General features: G+C 43.1%; 1 protein-coding gene across 1 annotated transcript in view; it reads right to left on the minus strand.

Annotated features, from left to right (window-relative positions):
• Window positions 1–18526, minus strand: part of LOC141141226 (zonadhesin-like) — a 74522-nt gene that overhangs the window by 51798 nt on the left and 4198 nt on the right. Inside the window, exons 4-8 of the mRNA XM_073628911.1 lie at window positions 12467–12744; window positions 11195–11796; window positions 10538–11099; window positions 9360–9559; window positions 7873–8086 (exon numbers count right to left, since the gene is read on the minus strand). Of these exons, the coding sequence (XP_073485012.1) occupies window positions 7873–8086; window positions 9360–9559; window positions 10538–11099; window positions 11195–11796; window positions 12467–12744 (1856 nt within the window). The remainder of the gene's footprint in view (window positions 1–7872; window positions 8087–9359; window positions 9560–10537; window positions 11100–11194; window positions 11797–12466; window positions 12745–18526) is intronic.

The raw sequence follows: 18526 nt of genomic DNA on the forward strand, positions 1-18526 counted from the left end.
CCAAAAAAATAGGATTTTTTATAACAGCTTACCTGTAAAATCCTTTTCTTTCGATGTACATCACGGGACACAGAGCCTCAGTAAGTACTGATGGGTTATATAGGTATCACTAGGTGATTGAACACTGGCACACCCTAACCAGGAAGTTCAACCCCCTATATAATCCCTCCCCTTCCAGGGATACCTCAGTTTTGTAGCAATGCAATATAAGTGTATTAGAAGAGGGCAGGACCTCTGTGTCCCATGATGTACATCGAAAGAAAAGGATTTTACATGTAAGCTGTTATAAAAAATCCTATTTTCTTTCTCATACATCACGGGACACAGAGCCTCAGTAATTACTGATGGGATGTCCCAGAGCAATGCTATCTGAGGGGAGGGGAACCACAACCAAGTAGGGTGCAATCAGACCTGAGGACCCTGTACCGCTGCCTGCAGCACACTACGCCCAAAGGCATTATCCTCATGCCTTCTCACATCCACCTGATAAAATCTGGTGAATGTATAGACTGAAGACCACGTTGCGGCCTTGCAGATTTGAGCCATAGAGGCCCGGTGATGCACTGCCCAAGAAGCACCAATAGCCCTTGTGGAATGTGCCTTGATCTGAAACAGAGGAATCTTCTGTTTCAAACCATAAGCCTGAATAATCAATTGTCGAATCCATTTAGAAATGGTAGCTTTTGACGCTGCCTGTCCTCTATTGGGACCTTCTGGCAGCACGAACAAAACATCCGTTTTGCGAATTTTAGCAGTTGCTTCAAGATAGATTTTGACTGCTCTTACAACATCCAAAGAATGTAGTGACCTTTCTTCCGAAGAACGGGGATCTGGAAAAAAAGGAAGGCAGAACAATGTCTTGGTTTAGATGAAAATCTGAAACCACCTTCGGTAAAAAACTAGGATGAGGGCGCAGTACCACTCTATCCTTGTGTACAATCAAATAAGGCTCTTTACAGGAAAGAGCTGCTAATTCTGATACTCTTCTAGTAGAAGAAATGGCTACCAGAAAAATTAACTTCCTTGTCAACAAGACCAAAGGAATCTGACGTATTGGTTCAAAGGGCTGTTTCTGTAAAACAGACAGAACCAAGTTCAAGTCCCAGGGGTTTAGGGGCGCCTTAATCGGAGGTTTAAGACGCGTCACCCCCTGCAAAAAGTTTCGGACCAAAGAATGTGAAGCAAGTGGCCGTTGAAATAATATTGATAAGGCCGAGACCTGGCCCTTGATGGTACTCAAGGTCAGCTTCATCTCTAATCCCATTTGTAGAAAGTCAAGAATTCTACCTATTACATATTTTCTGGGATGCCAACCCCTGGATTCACACCAGGATACATAAGCTTTCCAGACTCTATGATAAATTACTCTGGAAGCTGGCTTCCTTGCATTGATCAAGGTAGATATCACAGGACCTGAAAGCCCACGATTCTTCAGAATGTGGGTTTCAATAGCCAAACCGTCAAATTTAGCGTTTGTAAGGCAGGATGGAACACTGGACCTTGAGACAGCAGGTCTGGGTGTAATGGTAGGGTCCATGGGAAACCCACCGTCATCCTTACTATTTCTGCATACCAAGTCCTCCTGGGCCAAGCGGGGGCTACCAGAAGTACAGACTTCCTTTCCTGCCTGATCCTGCGAAGGAGTCGTGGCAGCAGCAGAATAGGCGGGAATGCATAAATCAGTGAGAACCGATGCCACGGAATCACCAACGCATCTGTCCCGCATGCAAGGGGATCCATTGTCCTTGCCGCAAATCTGTCCATCTTTTTGTTGAATCGGGATGCAAAGAGATCTACATCTGGAACCCCCCATCTTTGGCATATGGCCCAAAAGACGTCGGGATGCAGAGACCATTCCCCTGGGAGTAACTGCTGGCGACTTAAATAGTCCGCCTGCCAGTTCTCTATCCCTGGAATGAAGACTGCCAATATGCATGGCACCTGCTTCTCTGCCCAGACTAAGATCTGGTTCACCTCTCTTTGAGCAGCTCGGCTCCTGGTGCCTCCCTGATAATTGATATAAGCCACTGCTGTGGCATTGTCGGACTGGATCCTGACTGGGCAACCCTGTAGCCTGAGAGTCCAGGCCTTGGACCATACCCCCTGGACCGCAGACTGTTCCAGAACTGCTCCCCAACCCGACAGACTGGCATCCGTTGTTATCACCGTCCAGGTAACCGGTAGAAACGATTTCCCCTTCTGCAGGTTTTCGGGTATTAACCACCAATTGAGGCTCTGATGCACAGCATGAGACTGGTGCATTGGAAAGTCTAATGCCTGAACCTTCTTGTTCCAGGCCGACAGGATACTGTGTTGCAGCAGTCTTGAATAAAACTGAGCATAGGGAACTGCCTCGAATGAAGACACCATCTTTCCTAGCAGCCTCATACAAAGGCGGACAGAAGGACCTTTTTTGGTCCTGACTACCAGAATCAGCTCCCTTGAAGCAGTGATCTTTGCCTGAGGTAGAAATACTTTCTCCTGGCTTGTATCTATGATCAGACCCAAATACTCCAGTCTTCTTACTGGTTTTAGGAAAGATTTTTCTAGGTTGAGAATCCAACCTAGGTGTTCCAGATACTTGACTGTGGTCCTCAAGTTCCCGTTCAAAGAGGCTACCGACCGGTCTATCAAGACCAGGTCATCTAGGTATGCTATGACAGTTATACCTTAAGCCCTTAATCTGGCCAGAGGAGGAGTCAAGATCTTTGTAAACACTCAAGGTGCAGTGGCTATCCCGAAAGGCAGAGCCACAAACTGGAAATGACGCCCTCCTATCTCGAAGTGCAGGAACTTCTGATGAGCAGGAAAAATGGGCACATGCAGATATGCATCTCTGATGTCTATCGATGCCAGAAATTCTCCTCCCTGCAGGATGGAGACTACTGTTCGAATTGATTCCATGCGGAAGGACCGAATCCTTAGGAATCGATTCAGATCCCTTAGATCCAGAATGGGTCTGACATCCCCATTTGGCTTTGGTTGGAATAGAAGCCCAATCCTTGATCCTTCGTGGGAACCACCATAATGACCTCTTGTGACAAAAGCCGATCTAACGCTAGAAGAAGCGACTGCTTTTTCTCTGGATCCCTGGGGACATTTGATCTGAGGAAACGAGGAGAGGGAAATTATTGGAACTCCAGTTTGTAACCTAAGGTTACCGTGGAGATTACCCATCTGTCCTGGAAGTCCTCCTGCCAGAGCCTTGAGAACTGTAGCAGTCTTCCCCCCACTCGAACGAGCGGGGGCGCCCCTTCATAAAGACGTCTTAGTGTCTTGTCTAGTAGACTTCTTCCCCCAGGACTTCTTTTGTCCCTCGGGTTGACTCTTGTTTCTTGACCCAGACGGAGGAGGCCACGGCTGCCTGGAGGCTGATGACCCTGGCGCTGGGGAAAGAGTCCGTTTGAAAGAGGGACGCTTACTCTTTCTCTTAACAGGTAAAAGAGTGCTTTTCCCACTAGAGATCCTTTGGATATAGTTATCCAAGTCTTCTCCAAACAGCCTTGCACCATGAAATGGGAACCCAGCCAGGAGCTTTTTACATGGTGCTTCAGCTGACCAATTCTTTAACCATAAGATTCTACACATATGCACCAACCCAAGTGAAAGACGAGATGTTTGCATGATAGAATCCCTGATGGCGTCAACAGCAAAACATAAGGCCACTTGAAGGTTAGCCAACCCCTGGGCCTGCTGTTCAGGCAAAACTTTGATGACCTGCTTAACATGGTCTCTTAAGTACTGACAGACTCCAATCACTGCTATTGCAGGTTGAGCCACTGAGCCTGCTAAGGCGAAAACATCTTTCAACAGGGATTCCATCTTTTTATCCACAGGATCCCTGAGCATCTGAGCATTGTCTACAGGACAAGTCAGGCTTTTATTTACGGAGGAAATGGCAGCATCAATGGCCGGTATTCCCCACATCTTAATAAACTTTAAATAGGATAAAGTGTTGAAAACTTTTTCGGTGGAAAAAAAACGTTTATCTGGGTGATCCCACTCAGAATAAAGGAGCTTTTCAAGCAAATTATGAACTGGAAAAGCATGTGCTGTTTGAGGAGGCTTCAGTGACCCCAACGAAGAAGAGGGTTCTTTAACTGATTCAGATATGGGCAACTTAAATGTGGAGCGGACCAATCCAGCAAGGATCTGCACTAAGACTTTCTCATCCTGAGAAGCTGCAGAGGGCCTTCTCCACCTGATTCCTTTGAAGAGGAATCATCCATCCCATCCCAATCATCTGAAAGGGATTCTTCTCCCCTATCCCAGAGCTCCTCAGCCTGAGGGTTCTGGGTAGCAGAGGAAGGCCTAATGCGTTTTCTTCCACTGAGTGAAGATGTGATCACGGCCATTAATCTTTCCTCTAAACCATTAATGGTTGAGGAAAAACCTCCTGCATAATATATACAGGGGCTGAAGTGCCAGAAGCAGGTGTAGCCCCTGACCCCAATGGCTCTCCCTGGCTAGCCATCCCTGGCCCCTCAGGGGGGGAAGATGCTGCAGACAGGGGGCCCTCAGAACCCGAAGGAGATCCCCTAGAGCCTCTGGTTCTTGGGGTATTTGAACCTCTTCTACCCATAGTGCAAAGCAACAAGGTGGAGGTATCACAAAAATGAACACTGACTGCTGAGCGATGTAGTCTTAGCCACAGCCCTGCTACCAATGCCCAGTCTTAGTGTTTCCTTAGTAAATGCTGCCTAGGGGAATGCCTGGGTCCCACCTTACATGCAACCTGTCAGCTCTGTGTCCCTCCAAAGGCTGTGTGCACCCACAAAGTGTGCCTCTTATAGCCTTGTAGACGGCAATGTGGGCGTCTGAGAAAGCTGGACGCTGCGCTGAGGCTCCGCCCCCCCCTCGTCTTTCAACCAAACAAGAACTTCCCGCGCGAGACGACCCTTCGCTTCTCCACCTGGGATAGCATGGAGGAAGGCTGGGGGTGGAGGAGGAAGGAGAGAGGCCGGAAGTGATGGGGCCTGCATCTGACAAATGGCAGTGGCGGCAGCGGCGGTGATAGTGCGGTATACCACCGCCTCACAGACACCTGCGGCACCCTATCTTTTGGGGGGGATATCCCTGAGGAGAGCCCCCATCCCATCCTACCTGGAGCTCGGCTGGAGGAGCTGTGCAGCGTGAACACTGAGACAGACGATCAGCATGAGAAGGTATGTGCTCTTGGCAGCCCCCGGTGGAGACAATAGGCATAGCATGCATTTATGTAAAGGAGAAACCTACTAGAATTAAAAAATTCTGTGGAATCTCCCTTACCTTATCCAGCCGCAGGGTTCTGTTATACAGACCCAATCTTCACCTCTCACGGTGGGCTCCGTTTGAAAAAACCTTCAGAGACTGGGGCCCCCTACGGATAGGGGGATCCACAGTTCTGGGCCTGTAAAGCACCCGGCCAGAAATAAGGCTAGAAAAACCATTTTCTGAAAATGCGGGGTCCAGCTCTCTAAAAAGAGGAAGCGTTACAGGTAAAACCTTGTTTCTTCGGACATGAGGCCCAGGTACCATCCAATTCGGCCTAGAAAGGACACTTTGAAATGGATCCGGTTCGCCTGGCTTGCCCCAGTATAGGATATAGGATATTCCCATTGGAGCTCAGCACAGGACATCTTTACACGTCCAACACCTAAGACACTGGCATAAAAACTGAGGTATCCCTGGAAGGGGAGGGATTATATAGGGGTTGAACTTCCTGGTTAGGGTGTGCCAGTGTCTAATCACCTAGTGATACCTATATAACACATCAGTAATTACTGAGGCTCTGTGTCCCGTGATGTATGAGAAAGAAACCCTATTTGTGTGAAATAAAAAGATAAAACTGTCATATGTGTACAGTGTTGCATGACCGCACAATTGTCATTCAAAGTGTGACAACGCTGTAAGCTGAAAATTGGCCTGGGCAGGAAGGGGGTGAAAGTGCCCAGGAGGCAAATGGTTAAAAAACTGTCTGCTAACTTTTTTAGCTGGGTCCTAGATTCAAAGCAAAATTGTTGAGCCCTGATGGTAGAGCAGTTGTGGTAGAGGAAGAAGAAGGTAGGCTAGTAACAGAAGCGATTGAAGTGGATGCAGAGGTTGTAGTAGCTGCTGTGGTGGTTGTAGAAGTTGGAGTACCTGTAGAGGTTAGAGTAGCTGTTGTGGTATTAGTAAGGCTCTGTTTCCTTAAGTGCAATTTCAGATGCAACTTGAGTCACACAGAATTACATGACAATGGAAATCACATGATTTTTAATGGCGCCCATTCACATCAATGCAACATAGCATGGTGTCATTTTGGAAAAGGTTCCTGTACTGCTTTGGTTCCATTCCAATGCACTACAGATTACTTTGGTTCGATTCCAGTGTCATTTTGGCCCTACAGACTATGCAAACCACATCCAAGTTGCATTACATAATCACACTGAAAACAGGATCAAAATCAGATTGCAGCAGTGTGAACCTAGCCTAAAGATTATAGTGAATGTTTTAAAGGACATACTTAAAAGTGAAATTAGTATCAGTTAAGCCTCGTACACACGATCGAAGTTTCCACAGATAAAGCGTCGGACTTTTGTCCGGAGGGCGTTGGCCAGGAACTTGTCTTGCATACAAATGGCACACAATTGGCGGCCAACAAACACCTATGTAGTGACGTACTACGTGGTTTTTCAGCTCTTTAGTGCCACCCTTTGGGCACCTTCTGCTAATGTTGTGTTTGGTGAGTATTGATTCCGAGCATGTGTGTTTGTACGTTGGAATTTTGTCTGACGGACTTGTGTACAAACGATCGGAAAATCTGACAACAGACCATTGTCCGTTGAAAATTTATAAGCCTGCCATCCAATATTTGTCCGCAGAAAATCCAACAACAATTGTCCGATGGAGTGCACAAACGGTCGGATTTTTGGCCAACAGTCTGTCGCACAATTCCCGTCGGAAAATCCAATCGTGTGTGTGCGAGGCTTAAGGCTTGCCATACACTATACAATTTTCCTATTCAAATTCCTTTAGATTTACCTTCAACTATGTAGTGCAAGAGCCTGCCTGATTGCATACAAATTGAAAGGGTTTAGGTTTGACCTCATATTATATGGTTTTGGTAAATCTAAAGGAAAGTTGAACAAGAAAATTGTATAGTGTATGGCCAGCCTTAGTCAGCCTTATTTAGCATGAAAAAAGTTGACATTTATTAGGAATAAGCTACTGCTATTAAACCATTCATTATTACTACCCCCACACCCATTGTTGATTGAAGCAGGATCTGCAAGTTGCATAAGTTTTTTTTTTTTTAATTCATTTTATTTTAATATATTTGACTTTTTTAACACCAGACCACTCAGTCGGCCTTATGTATCATTCAAATAATTGATACTCATTAATAATAAGCTACTGCTATTAAATCATTCCTTATTAATCAGTTCCACACCCATTGTTTATCAAAAGTGGGTCCTAATAATGCTCTGCTGAACCCCAAATACTGCAGTACATATGAAATAATGTCTCCAGCAGTCCTCTTGAAACACAATCCATCTTTATTAGGGTATGATAAGCATGTAAAATAAAAGTTTTTTTTTTTTTTTTTTTACAAACTGACTATACACTAATAAAAACTGATTTATTTCAAGAAAACAAAGGTGTGATGATATATTTTCTTCTGTATTGCCATGATGCCATCTGCTGGTTGTTTCAGCACACCATATATTGGTGGGTTATATTCTGGTGTGCAATGGGAATATCTTCATGTATCCCAGTCCAGAACTGACGATTAGCCACTAAGAAATGATGGCATGGGTATTGTATGCATATTCTTTGAACTATAAAGTGACTAATATTAACCTATTTAGAGCATAAACCTTGATGTATTACATGTGTTTAAAAGTCTCAAACCTGGCACAGTGGATGGAGGAGTAGCAGTGGTTGTGGTAGTTGTGGTTGTAGTATTTGTGGTGGTGCTTGTGGCTTTTGGTACACAGTTCTTAATTCCATTTTGGACTTGACAAACTTCATTAGGAGCACAGGTCTGCTGTTTACAGTTCACTTGGTTGTTTTCTTCACATGTACAGTAACTTTCACAGTGCCCTTGCCAGAACATCTCATATTTCTGCAAAGTTGAGAATTAGGAGAAGACACTTTACTACAATATTAATATATAGAAAGAAAGAAAGAAAGAAAAAAAAAGAGAAATACTATTCACTTATAACACACTTCTGTTCTGTTGTTCCTCACCTCATTCAGTAGCGCGGCTCCACAGCAGCTCCATCTGGATGGCCAATAATAGATGGGGCACCCATTAGCTAAGACACGGTGCAGCCCGCCCCTTGCTACCTCCCCAGCCATTAGCTGGCTGTTACATCCCTCCCTGTCCCTCCATCACCCACTCCTGACTCCCAGCCCACCCAGATTACAATGTGGGCGGCGCCGGGTGCTGGCAGAATGGTGTAATGCTTGTCAGTACTACTCTCTGCATCATTGCATGAATACAGTGAATGTCGGGAAGGTACATGTATAGCCAGAATCGTACTTGAGCATGTGAGCAACTTTGTGATCACATGCCTCTGCCCATGAGCCTGAGTGTTCCCTTTACAGCATGTGCATGTATGCTCACTGTTTATGGTGATACCAAGCAAGCTATTTATGTTGGGCCCTACTAGGCATCAAAGTGATTGTAAAGGAACAGGTTTTATTTGAAAAAATAACAAACATGTTATACTTAACTGCTCTGCGCAGCAGTTTTGCACAGAGCAGCCCTGATTCTTCCCTTCTCCGATCCCTCGTCGGCACTCTGGGCTCTCCCCCTTGCTAAGTGCCCCCATAACAAGCCACTTGCTGTGGGGGGACTCATTCATGCTCGCTCCTGAGCCAGCTCCCTGCGTCCATAAGACTGGTTGTGATTGACAGCAGCATGAGCCAATAGCTCAACATTTCCTTGCAACTTTGCTGTCTGCAAGTTGCTGATCCAACTTTTTCCTGACCTTGTCTCTGGCTGCTGACTAGGGAGTGGGACCACTGCCATCTACATTTACAGTAGACTCCTCAGTCTCCTGGGTTGTGTCATGCTGGGTATCATTACATCTGGAAGAATGAGGACGTCTAGTCATGAAACAGGATTACTGCAGTGGACAACTCTGTCTTGGCGAGTACCGCAGCCTAAACTGTATTTTATTTTATGCAATGACTGAGGAAACATTTTATTTAAAAATAAGAATTGCCTAGAGTTGGTCTTTAAATGCTTAATTGTATGATCCTATTCCTAGGAGATCCTAGCACTTTCCTTGCCCATTAAATGTTTGTGTGTATAACAGAAGACAGCTCAGCAAATCATGTTCAAAGATTGTCACAAAGATAATGCAATTATGGAAGACCAAAGTGCTGACCTGATAGTATTTTCCATCAAAAAAGCACCCACATTCACTAATGGGAATGCAACTGTGTCCACTGAACACAAAGCCATTATCACATTCACAAGCATCAGTACAAGGCTTATTACAGTTGCTTGGTATACTCTGGTCCAGGCATGTAGCAGGGCAAGCACTGGCACATGGATTGTAGTGACTGTTGCCAGGACATGAGAGAGCTAAGTAGAAATAAATAAAAATATATATATATTAATACTTTATAAATATATTTAATCTGCTACAACGTTTAAATAAAATGCAACTTAATGCATTATTCTAATTTAAAAAATACTACATTTAAAAACCATGGGATCAGTATAATTTCTCCTACTCTGGTGTAACATTCCTAACTTAGCATAAGGCAGAATAAATGTTTTATTTCATTTAAAGTGTCTACATATGCATGGCTTTATTGATCATCTATGATATCACAATATAATCTAATTCATGCCTCAAAACTACAACATATAAGCCCACACATTATTCCTATATCAATAACAAATTCTATTAATGCATGTCTCCCATGGTGTAAGAAACGAATGCCAGCCATAGGCGATACAAATCTCGGCCAGTTCAGCTTGAACCAGCCGAGCTTCAAACCATGTATGGGCAGGCTGAATGCCAAATACTAAAAGGGATTCCTGCATCAACACTGTCTGTGTCGATGGGGGAATCAAGCAAATTTCTTTCCTGCAACCAACTGTGTATAGGCAGGTTGCAATGTGTTGCTCAATCAACGTGGGTACAACCAGCAAGCCAGGTTTTACCTGCGATTATCGATAGTGGCTGCTAGCAATAATCACTGTCTACTCATGGCGGGGATGGCTTCCCCTGCCCCCTCTCCCCCCAAAGAAGAAATGGCCCAGCAGGAAGAATTCCCACATCAATACTGTCTGTGTTGATGGGGGAATCAAGCAAATTTCTTTCCTGCAGCCCGTGGTTGCAGGAAAGAAATTGGCTCTGTGTATGCCCAGCTTACAACACTAGGCAATGACTTACAGTAAAACAGAGATTCTTTCTATTTAAATCACAAATAACTGAATTAAATAATACATCTAGCTTTATAATTCATTGCTCATCCAAGACAAGAAATGCTAAATAGATCTATATATAATTATTTGATTAAGGTTTTATGCTATGAAACAAAAAGTACTTACGACAGAAAGTAGAGTTTCTCCAAGCAAGTTTAACTCCTGCCCTTTGACAGGTATCAGCATAAGCTTCACATGCTTTGCATAAACTGCCAGTACCAAGAGCACACAGATCAAAAACACAGCTGTCAAAAAAGCGATCTGGGTTGATTACTGAGTGACAGGCCTTGAAAGGACCATATTTACTGGTTAACAAACCACAGAACTGATTGTTTGAATAGAGTTCTTCAGTATCTGGTGGACATGGTGGTGGAGGTGTAGGAACAATTAAGTTACATAATGGATCATCATATTCCACTTTCCAACTATCTCCCAGCTGATTAGAGTTCTGAGCTAGCTGTCCGTTGGGCATCAGATAGTCATCCTGCCGGATGCCATTAAAGTTGCCGCACATTCCACATATTTGACTGAAATACATAGTTGGGATCTTTACATCCACTGTATGGTCAGTATCATAAGACACAGTGAGATGGAAGTCAGTCTCTAGAACAACATATCGACCACTTTGTTTCACAGTCAGAGATCCATTGACCAAGTGTACTGGAAGATTTATCCAGATATCATCCACCTGGTAACCAACAATAAACATCAATGTTCAATTGAAGCAACTAAATGTGATTTTGGCTTTATAAAAGAGATGTCTAAATGTTTCAAAAAACTTACCAAAACTCGACTAAGCTCAGCTTTAACAATTGTTATTTTATGATTATAGACATCCACCATAACTTTCTGTATATATGATACAGTTGGGTTCCCATAACGATGTTCATTTTTTGCTTCAATGTTAAAATAGGCCAGAGACGTGCCATTGGTACAAAGCTTGGAAAGAGTATATGTGCATATTCCCATAAAATCATGAACTTCCTTATCAAAGGTGTGGTAGTGAGGATCCCCCCAAGTTACACAGTTACCAAATGTGAGATCAAAACAGCCAGGAACTCCGTTTGTTATACCGCAGTATTTTCCAGGTGGACATGAAGCAGAGTTGCAAACTAAACTGCCTCCAGTAGAGGGACATCTGCATTTTTTGGAGCAGGTATCATCAGTCCAGAATTCTGAGCCTAAAGGATATGTTTTGTCATCATGGCGGCATTCACATTTGTGGCTTGGGACACATCTCTTATCATACAGGACATAGCCAGGATCGCAGACACAGGATTCTGTACAAGGGAGATTACAATTTAATAGTGCTCCTGGATTCACACAAGTTGGTGGACAGGCTGTTCCACATTGCTCATAATGGCTGTTTGGTGAACACTTCAGAGCTGTGTAAAAAATAAAAAAGTGAACAAACAAATGGTAAATAAATGTAATGAATATGTAGCACTGATTTAAAACAAACATATTATGCAATATACATATATATATATATATATATATATATATATATATATATATATATATATATATATATATATATACATAAAAATGCTTACCAACTTAAAAGCATGCACATTCACTGTATTGTAGACATATAGATTTATTACTCATAAAGCTACTACTATTTTCATATTTGATTTATTAAACTTAGTGTCATTTTGTAAGCAAATAAAATCACTTATTGAAGTTTAAAAAAAAACCTCTTATGTTTTAAGGAATAACTTGGGGTACACTTGGGCCCATACAGGTAATGTGGTTATCCAATATGGAACACAGAAGGGTTAAATTAGCAAATTATCATTAGGCAAACCAAGTAAAATAGTTACTACTGTTTTGTGGTAGGTTGCTGCACTCTGAATATTAGCCTTTGCTTTAAATAATATGCCCTAAACATGGTAGGTAAACCCTAATACCATAGTTCCTGAAAGCAAATTTAGAAAAAACGTGAAGTATTGCTAAGGTCAGTCAGTGTGCTGTATTTATAAATGCAGGAAGAGGTCAGAGATATTAGGATAGTATCTATTACTAGTTTCATTTACACTCTCAGGTACTTACGGCAGAAAAAGTCATTCCTCCAGGGACCTATTGCTGCTCCATGAGACTGGCAGGACTGTACATAGGACTGAAGACTATCACACAAGGTAAATGGATCCAGGTTCAGCTCACACAAGTCATAGACACAGTTGTTGAAATAAATCAATGGGTTTATAACCCCATGGCAGTCTTTGAATGGACCATCCTCATCAGTAATCATTCCACAAAAACTGTTGCTGGAAATGGTATTCTTTTCATCGACAGTACAACTTGGTTCATGTTTTGATCCAGGTGTACAGCTAAAATAAACATAAATAACAGCAGAAATAAACTATAATAGACATTAAGGGTGTTATGTCTTTTTAGGACTTTTTGAGATGTTTAACCACTTGACCTTATGAAGATTTACTCCCCTTCATGAACAGGCTATTCTTTGCGATATGGCACTGCATTTACTTTTGACAATTGCGTGGTCATGCAGCCCTGTACCCAAATAAAATGTATGTCCTTTTTTTCCCCACAAATACAGCTTTCTTTTGGTGATATTTGATTACCTCTGCATTTTTTTTTTTTTTTGCGCTATAAACAAAAAAAATCCAGACAGTTAAAAAAAAAAAATATATATATATATATATATATATATATATATATATATATATATATTTTTTTTTTTTTTTTTTACTTTTTGCTTTAAAACACATCCAAAAAAAAAAGGAATTTCTTCATAAATTTAGGCCAATATGTATTCTGCTACATATTTTTGGTAAAAAAATCCCAATAAGCGTATATTGATTGGTTTGCGCAAAAGTTATAGCGTCTACAAACTATGGGATATTTTATTTATTGAATTACTTTTACTAGTAATGGCAGTGATTAGCGACTTATAGCGGTTCTGCGATATTGCCATGGACATTCTGACACTAACTGAAACTTTTTGGAGACCAGTGACACTAATACAGTGATCAGTGCTAAAAAAAATGCATTGTCGCTGTAATAATGACACTGGCTGGGAAGGGGTTAACTTCAGGGACGATCAAAGGGTTAACTGTGCACCTAGCCAGTGTTTATGTGTACTGTGGAAGGTGCTTTTACTAAGCGAAAAGATTAAATTTATTGCAGGGACACAAATTCTATCCCTTCCCTCCTGTCAGAACGACAAACTGCCCTGTTTACATATAAAGATCGGTGTTCTGTCTCTCTGCCTGATGATCAGTGGGTGCTGGCGGACACCGATTCCATGCTACCCGCCAATTGGCTCTGGCTGTGTGAAAACACAGTGGAAGCGGGCCGCTGGCGGCGTGTATGCAAGGCCCTTAGCCGGAAGAGTTGGATCACATATATATACACCTGATCCAGCGCAGAGGTGCTGCCCTGTAGGAGTAAAACTGCTATAGGGCGGACCTTAAGGGGTAAAGTGGTTGTAGAGGCATAAACATTTTTACCTTAATATATTCTCTGCATTAAGGTAAAAAAACCTTCCATGGTCAGCTCCCCCCAACCCACCTAAATACTTACGTGGGCCCAATCTCAATCCAGCATTGTGCCCGAAAGCAGCGGCACTGCTCTCTCTCCTCACTAGACATGGAGGCAGCAGCAGGAGCCATTGGCTGGTTTTAATCAAATCCTGTGAGGAGGGAATGAGAGGTGGGGCCCAATTGCACAGTGTGGCTTTATAGGGAGCACAGACAGAAGAGGAGAAGTAGACAGCGCCGAGGGGTGACCATAGAAGAGGAGGTTCAGGGCTGCTCTGTGCAAAACTATTGCACAGAGTAGGTACTGTAAATATAACATGCTTGTTATTAAAAAAATAATTAACTTTACAATCACTTTAAACTTCACATTGTTAGGGAACAATTTGGTTACCATGGCACATATAATACTTGTACAATGAAGAAATACAGGAACAATGAAAATAGAAAGTGTAAACCACCTTTAAATAATATTTTGGCAAACAGAACTAAAGGAAGAGAAACTATACATATTGAGGAAGAAACTTAGCCACATTGGATGCACAAAAAGAAACCCAGTGGTGGCCCGTCCATTAGGGGCACATGGGCGCCACCCCTCCATCCATGCATCTGCCCCCTAATCTACATGCGGGACGCCAGACGTATGGATTCCAAAGAGGGGTTTTTTTTAAGCACTTGGCTAGAGCCAGAGGCTCTAATAGGTTTAAAAAAGTGTGGGCTTGGGACGCAGAGCACTGCGTCCTGAGCCCACCCAGTTGTGTGACAAAAGCGAATGAATATTCATTATTGTCACACTGATTTTCATCCTGGCCAATCGGGACTGCATCCTGATTGGCCAGGAAGAGAATCAGTGTGACAATAACGAATATTAGCCATCCTATTGGCCTATGAAGAGGAAGGAGGAGGAGGGAAGAGACGAACAACCAAGGAGACACATGGGAAACCTGACCGATGGAGTCGGGACATGGAGGAGACTAAGGGGGAAGCCACCACCACCACTGTCTTCACCTGTCAGTCCGGAGGGAAGCACAGGGGTGAGTGAGCTGGTGACTGGGTAGGTGTGGGTAGTATGGTGCGCAGAGTGGGCTTGAGCTTGGGGGGGTCAGGGGTCCGTCTGCCGCCCCCTCAACCGATGAAGCACCAGCCACAAATGCAAACAACACAATGATTTAAACTTTTTCTCTATGCAACAGAAAAAAAAACTTCAAAGGAGCAGGTTCAAAATGTGCACACTTGAAGGGAGCATGTATGGCATGCTTAGGACCAGCCGCTTATCTCAGTATCTCTGCTTCTTCCTGGGCTTCCTGCCACTACTGTGAGGCCAGCGATCACTGTCAAAGCCCAAAGCCTGTATATACCTTCCACCCACAAAAAGACCTATGGCTGCTCTCAGAAATCCCTCACCACCAACCTGCTGAGTGTCCAAGAGTGCCTCAGCATGGCACAAGATGACTCCTCGTATTCTCCTTCTCCTAAGCACTTAATGGAGCCTGCTCCCACTGCTGCAGATCATTAGTACTCTGCTTCCCTTACTAAAGGTGATCTTATTAGCAGTCTGTATTCCACATAAACTAAACTTGCAGCCAAGTTTCAATCTGAGCTCCATAAGATAACTAACATGCTTTCCCAGGAGCTGGCTGCACTGGGTACAAACACAGCCTGCCTGGAAACTACGCATGATGAGCTTAGCTTTCTGCAGAGCATGAGTCTCTTTCCATGGCTTTTGCGCTGCTTAAAGCACAAGTGGAGAATTTAGATAATTGTAACAGGCTCAACAACTTGCGGACCAAGTTTGCCTGACCATGACATTTTAGCCTTTACATCAGCAGATCAGATCCATAGGGTCCTACGCAAACCACCGCCAGATAAACCACGAGAGACATTATATTATGTATGAAGGATTTTTTTGTAAAAAAATAAATCCTCCAGGCTGGCAGGAATTCTCCTTTGATCTCTCTGGAGGGCCATGTTCTACAGATTTATCCTGATATCTCTCCAGCTACGCTGGCTAGGAAATGTACAATGAAGGACATCACCTCCATGTAAGCAGCTGCATGCATTTGATGCTATTGGGGGTATCCCTTTAAGCTGGTGATTCCCCATAATGGCACCACCTATTCAGCTACCACATTACAAGAAGATAAGGACATTCTTGTTAAACTGGACCTTTTGGAAGCAGAAGTGGCCCCTTGCCCTCGTTCCACACCTTGTTTATCACCAATCTGAAACACTCATTTTCCCAGAAGAGATAGAGTCTGTCATGAGGCTGATTGATTTATCCTTCATTTTTGCCTGTTTGTTATTTTTTATTTTATTTTCAGGATATATTACCTATATGTCTCTTTCGTACTTTATAGCAGATGTGTTCTGCCCATTTTTATTGCTCTCCAATGCTGCATACTTCTAGCTGATAAACTGTATGCTGGTTATGTTTTTAACCTCATCTGGATGCACCACCTAGTGGCTATTTTGATTATTTCTTCAGGTTATATGGGCCTTCTTGGGCCTTTTTACTTTTTTTTTTCAGTCACATGCTGCTACACAGGCACCAACGCTCGAGACTTTGGCAGTTTTGGCCTGTGGATGTTGATTTCATGACTCCCTACTTGTTCCAACCCAGGCTGGCTCTTTTCTGGCCACCTTGTTGTGGCTTTTGGATTTGTCAGCTTCCCCTATGCCACTTCAGGACAGCCCGGATTGGTTCGAGTTTGGGACTTTTTGTCAAAAAAACATATTTGGTAGTTTATTTTTCAGTAATTTAAAATGTGCAGCGCTTGGAGAAAAAACTATGATACAGTGTCCAAATGTACACATAAATAAACCAATGTGTATAAGTTTTAAACTATACACGCATAGTCTATAGATAATCTTTAGTGATAACAGTTCAAATAGTGACAACAACCTCAGTGACATATTTAGTCCTATGTGGGCTCTTCAACAGAGATTCACAAACATGTCCCTCCACCAATCCAAATGCATTTACCAGAAAGCAATGCTGCACAGATTATAGGCAGCAAACTGGGCTCAACAGCATCTAAGAACAATTGATCTTTCTGAGCAATCGCTTTAAGGAGATGACCCTCTTGGAGATGACAGCAACCAGACTATTCCAATGTGAAAACAGCCAACAGATGGCAGGCTTTTTTTACCCCTGATGATGCGCTAGAGTGCGGAATACACATTGGGTGGAGTAATGCCTAGTACACACGGGCTTCAGACATTCAGCCCATTTGTATGTCAGCCGGTCTGTCAGAAGCTGTTTGGCTGGCTTCTGTCGGACAAGCATGCTGGAAAACCAGCAGCTGACGGCTCCCGATCAGTGCTCTCAGCCAATGGCTGAGAGTGCTGACCGGAGTGTTGCTGACTGGAGTGTTCTGGCAGGGAGGCCACCTCCCTGATCTGTGTACCCACCAGAAAATTGCTTAAATGATTCAGGATTACTTCCAAATGAACTCTACTTCTAAAATTTCTATTTCACCTCTCTGGGCAGCACACAAGTCGGTGCTATGAGGTCGTTTGGTTAGTCTGGCAGCAGTTCGGAACAAACAGAGGTGGCAGACTATTCAGAGAACTGGAACGTCTTTATAAAACTTCAGGCAATTAACCCTTTAGATTCCCGCAAACAACTGATCTCTCAGAAGAGTCTGGAGCCAAATACCGTTCTATCCTCCAAGACTGAAAAGGCTCTTTGTTGGTTGAAACCTAGATATCAACAAAGGCTTTGACAGCATCCTTTGGCCTTATATACACTCTTTGTTGCATCTCCCTTTATTATTCGCACTTGCTATGGAACTCTTGGTCATTGCCATCAATATGTACCCTTATATTAGCGGGCACTGTAAGGACTGCTTAAAATTTAAAAAATCTTTATATGCAGACAATGTTTATCACCAGACCCCATACATCTTTGCCTAGCCTATTTAAAGTCCTGAATATTTTTGCCACAATCTCTGGCCTTTCCATTAATCTCCACGTTTTCTCTGATATTTAATAATATGCCTCTGCCTCAATGTAAAGCTCTAAAATGACAGTTCCTTTTCCATTGGGTTACACAGTCTTTATCCTACCTTGGAGGGCATTTGACCCCTCACATCTCTTCCCTCTTCCAGTACAACTATCTATCTGTGTAACATGTCTTCATAACACACTTAAATTATGGAAATCTTACCCCATATCTTTCCTCAGGAGAGTCGCTGCAACTAAGATACATTTATTACCCAAACTCCTGTACCTGTTTTGAGCATTCCCTATTATAATACCTAAACAGTTCATAGACTAGTAGCAAAGTGATAGTAATAGATTTGACAGGACAAACGTCCTAGGTTCTCGAGATGTTCTTTTATCTCAATGCCGAGGAGGTCACCTAGGTCGCCCCAATTTTTGGCTCTATTTTCTGGCTGGCAGATTTTCCCAATTGGCCCAGGGGCATATTGATCACTTCAAAGTACCATGGATCCAATTTGAGGTTGGACCCATGCTTGGTACTTCCATACTTCCATACTACCTCCCAGGTATCTTATAGTCTTCTTCTATATCATACAAGGCAATGGCCTCTAATACTTTAACCGCTTGACATCCGGAGGACGTCATATGACGTCCTCGACTTTCGGGG

This window comes from Aquarana catesbeiana, linkage group LG04, assembly GCF_042186555.1.
Source record: "Aquarana catesbeiana isolate 2022-GZ linkage group LG04, ASM4218655v1, whole genome shotgun sequence".
In the NCBI taxonomy this organism is placed as follows: domain Eukaryota; kingdom Metazoa; phylum Chordata; class Amphibia; order Anura; family Ranidae; genus Aquarana; species Aquarana catesbeiana.